The sequence below is a fragment of the Diachasma alloeum genome, unplaced genomic scaffold, assembly GCF_001412515.2.
Source record: "Diachasma alloeum isolate Michigan unplaced genomic scaffold, Dall2.0 Dall_scaffold_00294, whole genome shotgun sequence".
NCBI classification, from domain to species: domain Eukaryota; kingdom Metazoa; phylum Arthropoda; class Insecta; order Hymenoptera; family Braconidae; genus Diachasma; species Diachasma alloeum.
In genome coordinates this window covers 1,058,289-1,067,242 of record NW_021680433.1, presented here as the reverse complement: position 1 = coordinate 1,067,242, position 8,954 = coordinate 1,058,289, and the positions used below count along the sequence as shown (strand labels likewise).

Sequence of the window (8,954 nt, the reverse complement as noted above, 5' to 3'; positions counted from 1 at the left end):
GGGGGGGGGGGGGGGGGGGGGGGGGGGGGGAGTTTTTGAGGATAACTTTGGAGGGATGGGATTTAGGGGAAATTCTAAAAAGAGATTTTTGTCGGTAATTTTCTGGAGTGAAAAAACGGTTTTCTGATGTTTTTTGATTGAGGTGTTTGTTTCAGAAATAATGAAAAAATTAAAGGTTTTGCTTTTTTTTCACTCATTTTTTGAGTTTTTGGATTTGCTTGTGCTAGAGGAAAGGGTCGAGAGTGTTTTTTTTGTAGAAAATTCAATTTTTCACTTTAACATTCTCTATTAAATTCACTTATTATCGAGGTAATCCGGTAATAATTGATTGGCATTATATAATATTGCTAAAGAAAGTGTCGACACCATTTTGTCAATATCTCTGCAACTAGTAGATTCGAAAAAAAATATCACGAGTTTATTTTTTTTAGATGATTGAATTCTCTGCAAAAAAAATGTTCTGTTATTGAAAAAAAATATCCCCTCATTACGAAGATAATTAACTGATTAACAAACATTCAAATTTGCTAAATTATTACAAAAATATGAAGAAACAAAAGATGAAAACGAGGTTCAATTTACATAAAAAGCTTAAGGGGAGACTACTATGAGTTTTAAAAGTCGTGGGTTATTGGAGTGAGAGATTTTATACGTTGAAGATCGATATAGATCTGAAAACGAATAATTAGTGCAAAAAAAATTGTTTTTATTGTTCGTCTGCCCGAAAACGTTTAAAATGCTGAAAACAGTCCAGGGCCTCCAATTTTTGAGCTACAAAAGACAGCTGATTTCGTTTTTTTTCATGTAAAAAATTCACTATTTGTGCAAAAAAAAATACAAAAAAAGCAAATTTAGCCATGTAATAGGCGGATTAAGAAAAAAAAGCTCGTAATTGTTATTCCCCATATTTTTCCGAAAATTTTGAAAAAAAAACATCCTTCGTAGCTCAAAAATTGGAGGCCCTGGACTGTTTTTGGCATTTTAAGTGTTTTCGGGCAAACGAACAATAAAAAAATATTTTTTGCACTAATTATTCGTTTTCAGATCTTAATAATCGATCTTCAACGTATGAAAAGTCTCACTCGAATAACCCACGACTTTTAAAACTCATAGTAGTCTCCCTTTAAAAGCTCTAGTACAGACAATTTGGATAAATGAATTAATTTCATTGAAACAAAGTTCACTTGACATTAATTTTTTTCATTTCGTTTATTCTAGGGCTGGAACAGCTGGAAGTGACTACTCCCTTCCAGAGAGACGTGTGGGTTCTCTCCACTACAAACGACGCATTGTCCACCAGACGTCAACCCTCTCCGAGGACATAAAACACCACTACAACAGCAGCAGCGAGAGCATAGGCTCACTGCGTTCTAAATCCCATTCTAAATCGAAAGTCAAAGGTTTGAACAACATTCAGCCACTATGTGGGAATGCTGTTATCATTCCTGAAGTCACGAGGGAGTTGCGTATGATGCAACGACCGATAAATGGTCAGCGTTTTGGTGATGACAGACTCGTCCTGGTGTCCTCCAAACGCGTGCCCTTCCTCATTTTCTCCGCATTACCTTACAACAAGAATCAACGGACCAGTTGGTGAGTTTGATTTAGATACTGTCATCATTCCACAGACGAAATAATTCCACAGGGACTTCTATTGAATTTCTATTTACATCTCTACAAGATTTTTGAAACTATTTTACTCGACAATATTTTATGTTTTCAACTTTTTCAATTGTAACATTTTCTGTAGCTACTGATATGAATTTTCAAATTTTTTATCACTTCAATAGCGAAAACATCTCAATAGCACAAGTTGTATAGAAACAAGTGAACCATTGCACAGGTGTAATTTTAGTATAGTTCTTTTGCTAATAAGCTAGCAATTTGCTTCCGAATGGATTAATCGAATTAAGGCCCGGGTGTACAATCTTTCGAATATTATCTGGATTTTTTTAATCTTTCGTAATCCAAAATTGTCAATTGAGTGGTACATCATGTAGAAATTCCCAAAAATTATGATAGAATGATAAAAAAAATAGAAAAAATTCTGAACTTTTTCAAAGAGCGTTTTCCATTGAGATTCAGAATGAGTTGAATAAAGTGGAAATTACAAATATCTGATTCGCCAAGATTTGGGTTGCCAAGGTTGACCTTGGCTTGACCTGTTGATGAAACCTTGATTAAAACTTGACGAAACTTTGGTTAAACCCTGATTAAGCCATGATTAACCTTCGACTAAATCCTGATTAAACCCCGGCTAAACAACGACTAAATCCCGCCTAAACCCTGAGTAAACTCTGCTAAATCTCGACGAAGCCCCGACTAACACCAAGACTAAATCCTGACTAAAGTGCGATTAAATCCCGACTAAACCCTGATTAAACCTCAATCAATGCTTTTTCCGGCTGTAATTTCAAAGCAAATGATGCAATCGCAACTATCCTCGAACTCGACCGAGATAACATCCAAACGAATATTTTAAGCCATAATTGAATAGAATTCAACGATTATTTTTCAACTGATCATCGACAAATTAAATTTGAAAAAATAGCTCACACACATACGGACATGATCTAAAAACTGCATATTCGAACTCCTGAGACTAAACGTATTGTATTGACGAATACAATACTTCCATTCGGAAGCAAAACCAAATTCGATTGATTCTTCGATAGAATATTTTCTGTTGAACATTTCTGTCGGAATAAACGCGCAGATGAGCTGCGGAATCTTTTAATATAGTCGGCCAAAATCTAATAGGAAATTCAATAGAAATCCAACAGAATTTTCTAGCCAATTCATTACGTCTTTTCATATTTTTTTTTTGTACGTGTCATGTACAGAACTTCCACGTTTATTCATTGATGTTGAGGTTCATGTGGATTTCATTAGTCTTCAGTCATTAGTTGAAATGAGTCCACCATCTCAAGTCTCATTGGTTACTAACAATACAAAGAAAGTCATTAAAATTATTTTATCTCTTGAATTCCTATTATGAGCAGCTTAAGTGCTTCGTGTAGTACGACTGGATTCATAAACAACACGGTTTCTAATCGTATTCTACGCAGGTATCAAACAATGTCTAATCACTTCAGTAGATGTTATAATCTCGTTATAATGTTATCAGTGTACTCTAATCGTCGTAATAGAGAGATTATTTTAGTGGTAAATAGGACGAGATAATTGCATATGAAAAAAACAAGTTTCAACGAAAATGTGAATGAAAAATAGAATTGTGAAGAAATTTTTGTTCATTATTAGGTGATTATCTCCGTCACGAGTGAATTTAAAGAACAATGTCATAAGAACTTTTTTGTAGAGCATTAAATTTGCTCCCAAAAAGCTGTTGCGACTTTTTTCGATATTTCCACTCGTTGTTGAGATATTTAAACAATTCTAATGAGTGGAAAAATTGATGCAATCAATACCAAAAAAATCTTCAATTTGTTTTTTCATAATTATCGCAGTACCAGTGGGTTTAGAGAAAAATGTCATAGAACATTTTTTGTAGAGAATTAAATTTCCCACAAAAAGTTTAATATGACATTTTCTCGTAAAAATACTCATACTCCAGATAATCGCGAAAAATTGAGCAAGAATTTTTTTTCACTGCAGTAAAAATTAGAAAACATTGTGATTGTCGAAGTGAAACGAAATAACGAATTCTCTGATTAATTTAATCATCTTCGTCAAGGTCTGACGTACGCAGGGACACTGGACGTCGACGAAATACCTCAGGACCACGTCCCCTATCCGCGATAAACGATAATCTCGATCCATTTGGTCTTCTTGGTATTGAACATGCAAAAGACGGTCAGGAGATATCATACGGTCAATTATTGGTGCCTTCCAGGCAGTTTCAGCGTGACAAGAGGCTGCACATCAGCGACAGCGAGGCCATCGAGCTGTCCCACGTCATGACGAATAAACATCACTTGGTATCCAGGTATGATCAACGATTTGTCTGATACGAGTGATTATTTATTCACCTAATCACTAGTGATAAAAATCTTAACTAGACTAGTGCTTTGTTTAATTGTTACTGAGAATATTCCAGACACGTTTCGATTATTTTTTTACAGGACAAAAACAATAACGTGGAATCTGGATCACACAAAGTGGTAACCAAATGCTATTTTCCAAAATGGGAAAATTATTTTTGCAATTTTTTCACTGACTTCTCTCACATTTGTTTGATTGCTCGTTTGGAACGATTTTTTTGGCTCTTATTTCTTATTTTTCTGCATGAGGTTTATCTTCTGAGTGATATTCATCATATGCTTTTGTCAGGTTGTTAATGGGCGCTGATAACAGATTATTTTTATCAATTTTAGTATTGAAAATTGACGGTTGGGGGAGAGTGATGAAAAGAGGTGATTGTAGATTGAGGATATCCTGGGGACTAATGGGTTTCGGAGAAAATGTTATGCAAAGTTGTTGTAGCTTTTGAAATTCTCTACAAAAATGTATTGTGACATTTTCTCCTGAAGTCATTTTTTACTGAGATAATCACTTTCTAAAAATATTTTTCAATCGACAAATTTTTTATAGATTTTTTTTAATCGTCAATATCTCCTGACCTAACGATACAATTTTGATTAGTCTGGGCTCATTTTGAAGCCCGAAAGAATACCTTCAAAATAAATAAAAATCGAGCGATTTCACTCAGGCGATCCCGAGTTATTGACGATGAAAACCGGTGCATTTTATCCCAGTCTTTTTCTCATCAATCATTTCATTATTTTCAATTATCTCGATAATGACAGGTTTTAAGCGAAAATGTCGCTCTACCTTTTTTGCAGAGAATTCAATTTCCTACGAAAAATGTTTTATGACATTTCGCCGTAAACGTCGTCCCTTCTGAAATATTTGGAGAATAAGAGAAATTCATTCGGAGCTTTTCTCTCCTGTCATCACTTTCCTGCAGAATCAATCAGTTTTTAACATGTGGATTTCATGGGAATTTATTTGGCAAATGGAAAAAATGCATTGTTGATGGTTGCCTCGGTTTTACCACGGAAATACGAGTCTCATGTGAGGCTATCTGTTTCAGGTGTCTCTCTTATGACACTGCGACTCACAGGCCGGCTCATGTACCTCCGGATTCTCCGCCTTTATCACTGGTCAATGAGTCGAAAGGTGAAATTACAATATCTGAATTATTCTATAGAATTTTTGGTTTTTTATTTCAATTTTTTTCAATTTTTTCGGGACAATTTGACTCATTAATTTTAATAATCAATTATTAAATGATTTTATTAATTGGTTGGTTAAAATTAATTAATTGATAATTAATTCATTAATTAATCAATTAATCAATCGATTACTTAATTGATTGGTTAATTAATTGATGAATCAATTAATCAACTGATTAATTAATTAATTAATTAAACGTCAGATTAGTTACAATCAATTTTATTATTTCCAACAAAACTACTGTGATAACAGAAAAAATTTGAGTATCAAATGCAATTAATAATTAAATGAGTTGATTAACTGATAGATTTAAAATTAATTAATCAATCATTCGATTAGTTATCGAGTGGGATGAGCAGAGTCTACAGTATAATCCAAATTTGCTGGACGATCCTGAATTAATTGCTGGGAAACATCGGACTCTGTTGACATTTACTTCATACATGGTGAGAGAAAATTAATTTATTATTGATTTGGTCTAATTATGGGATCAACGAGTCCCCTTCAATGGGGGACAGCAATGACATTTTCCTTCCCCTCAATTTTCATTGTTCCACTGATTTTCTGTTGAGAGTCAAATGATACAATCGCTTGGGGTGGATTGACACGAGGAAAATGTCAATTCAATTTTTTCTTCACGCATAATTGTGGAAAAATTGCTGACGACGCTCTTGAATTTTTCAGGCATCCGTTATTGATTACGTGCGACCTTCAGACTTGAAGAAGGAGTTGAATGACAAGTTTAAAGAGAAATTCCCACACATTCAGCTGACGCTCAGCAAATTGCGAAGGTAAGTCTACTTTTTAAATTTTTTCCACATTTTTCATTTAATTTTGATCAAAAAATAATGATTCCATAATCAATTTAATGACTCCATTCTTCCGTTACTCAAAAAAAATATTTTCAAGTTTTTGTATCGAAAGACTAGATGTTTATGCTTAATATTAGTATTTTATTAATCAAACTGAATGAATTTTGAAAGACATTTGTTCATGTTGTATTTTTATTTCAGTATAAAAAGAGAAATGCGAAAAATAGCAAAGATGGAATACGGCATTGACATTCTTACAGTAGCAATGGCATACGTTTACTTTGAAAAACTGATACTGCTAAATGTCGTAACAAAGCAAACCCGTAAACTCTGCGCCGGTGCTTGTTTACTCCTGGCTGCCAAGCTCAATGACGTCAAAGGAGATGTACTTAAATCGCTTATTGAGGTGAGCCCCTGATATCAAATGATCCCCATGTGATCCTTAACATGACAAAGGTGATTTATTTTGTCAAATGTCGACTTCAATTGCTTTTACACCTGCGTCTCAGTACAAACACTGGAATTACCTTAGAAACGATTATTTAATAGTACATTACAGGCTGTTGCGTATACTATTTTATATGATAAGTGCGTGATGAAGTTCGGGGGCGGGGGGGGGTCTCGTGGGGGGCTTCGCCCCCCAAAATGAAAAAAAAAATAATTTCGCACACAACATGAAGAGTCATTCTGTCTTTGAAATTGGCTCATGGCAATGCCATATTATTTTAATAATCTCGAATTAAATTCCTGGAGTAAAAATTTCCCCACCAGAAATATACGAATTATTTTTCTTCGTTCCAGAGAACAGAAAGTGTTTTCCGTCTAAATCGCAAGGACCTAATCACCTCAGAATTCGCAGTGCTTGTTGCCCTTGAATTTGGTCTCCACTTACCCACATGGGAGATATTCCCCCACTACCAGCGTCTCATCTACGAGTCTTGACCCATCATCGGCATGACGTACTTATTAAATTGCAGGAAATTTTCCTTTTAATGTTAATCAACGATAAAAGATATCGCCCCGGCCCAATGTACCTTAAGAAACATCAAAATACCTTCGAATAACATTATTTTCCCCGATAAGTAATACCTAAGATATCCCAATTCGAGTATTTTCTCAGTAAGAAATATTTGGATATCAAAGACTAACATTTAGTGACTTCTTAAACTTTTCAGAGTTTTATAAAGCCATTTTATCTGTGCTATAATTATCATTGAACCGAGAGGATGAGTCATGTAGGTCAAGATAAAACTAGACTTTAATCACTTTCATAAACAAGATGAAGAGAACACATTGTTTTTCTACTTGACTATGATTATCTGTTTTTTACTTTTTGTGAATATTCGCTCAATTGTGGTTTTATCGATTAACTTTCACTGTTGATTTTTTATTCAATATTTTTGTCACGTAACTCATCAGATATTCTTTCCATTTTCAATCATGAGAATTGATTTTTTACGAAATCTTTATTGATAATTGATTATCAGATCGTTTCTCATTCCAATAAAATTCAACAATGAATTAAGATTATATTACTTTCAAAGGCTCATGGTACTTGTTTTTTTTTTAATATTACGTCGTAGTCTAAGTCGATCCATAAAGGCATATATTTTTTGTATATACACTGTTGCCAGATGTACATTAATCCCCTAAGGGGTAAAGGAGCATGTGAAATGAGGGTATGGTGTTATGTGTGATCATAAATATGATATATTACTTTTAATCATTGACTTGTGATTGAAATTTTACCTGAATTAAACGTTTTTATTCTTTATTTTGATCTTCAACGTCTAATCATTTAATCAAAGTACCACTGTTGCTATTATCGTTTCACCACAATCATCAGTCAAAGATGGAAGGTGTAATTAGGATTATTTAAACCTGAATTACGTAATTATAAATAATTTAGTGGTAAATTACTGCGGTGTACCGATGCTAGTCTGTTGATGCCGTTTATTGAATTATTTGATTAATTATCTATATAGTCTATGAATAAAATATACATGTTACAGAAGAATTATTATGTAGTACTTAACCGAATGTACATGGACTATTGATACTTGTATATGCCATATAAATGCAAAATTATGAATAAATCAGATTCGAGTAAAAATAATTTGAATTTATTTAAGCCGATGTGGAGAGCTATTTTATCGATGCGATGCTGTCACTTTCGATTGATTCTAATCCCTCATGACGTCATTGGTGAATGGGTTTAGGTGTGAATGAAGATAAAAATAACATCGTAATGTGTCAATGATCTATTTTCGAGAGGTTCATAATTGTTTTTTTCCACTCATCATCTATTTATAAAATACGGATGATTGATCGGCGGAGAAATCAGTTTTAAATCTAATGATAATTATCATATCTTCATCAAGTTAGCGGCACAATGTTGACAATCCGCCATTTTTTGCCTTGAAGTATAGGCTGCTTAGGTTTTTTTTTCCTGCTTCTGCAGACTTATTAATTTGTCTGACGTATCATTCATTTCGGTGGCAATTTGACGAGTGTCGAGTATTTTTTTCTTCAAATCCCCTGGCGGATCCCCCGATTGAGATTCGATCGACTGTCGATTGTAGAATCGAGTTGATCAGTATATCGATTCGTATGCGAGTGTAGTTCGATTCAGGTCTCAGATTATTGATGGAATCGAAGATGAATCGACTTCATAGGAAGTCGATAGCTAGTGAATTTTGAATGACAAAAATTTATTTTGCTCGATTTTTATTTATTCGATTATGAAAGACTCCTTACGGTCGGACCAGGATCGACTTAAAAAAAGTCGATTGTGACGCGATTGTCCTCATTATTCAAGTCAATCGACCCATAATCGACAAGTTATTTAGTCGTTTCATATTAGTTTCTTATACTTAGTAAATGAATCGACTCGCTGCCAAGTCGATGGTAGCTCGATTGTCCTCATTATTCAAGTCAATCGACCCA

The 8,954-nt window shown here is 34.0% G+C and overlaps 1 protein-coding gene across 4 annotated transcripts in view; it reads left to right on the top strand.

Annotated features, from left to right (window-relative positions):
- LOC107039200 (CDK5 and ABL1 enzyme substrate 2) overlaps positions 1-7,731 on the top strand; it is a 10,174-nt gene extending 2,443 nt beyond the window's left edge. Inside the window, exons 2-10 of one of the 4 annotated variants that reach the window (XM_015258702.1) lie at positions 1,219-1,593; positions 3,003-3,068; positions 3,695-3,946; positions 4,083-4,121; positions 5,054-5,139; positions 5,536-5,642; positions 5,881-5,987; positions 6,210-6,414; positions 6,810-7,731. In XM_015258702.1, the coding sequence (XP_015114188.1) occupies positions 1,219-1,593; positions 3,003-3,068; positions 3,695-3,946; positions 4,083-4,121; positions 5,054-5,139; positions 5,536-5,642; positions 5,881-5,987; positions 6,210-6,414; positions 6,810-6,950 (1,378 nt within the window). In that variant the 3' untranslated portion in view covers positions 6,951-7,731. The remainder of the gene's footprint in view (positions 1-1,218; positions 1,594-3,002; positions 3,069-3,694; positions 3,947-4,082; positions 4,122-5,053; positions 5,140-5,535; positions 5,643-5,880; positions 5,988-6,209; positions 6,415-6,809) is intronic. The other 3 variants (XM_015258704.1, XM_015258703.1, XM_015258705.1) reach the window with 3 other exon arrangements.
- The last annotated feature ends 1,223 nt before the right edge of the window (positions 7,732-8,954 follow it).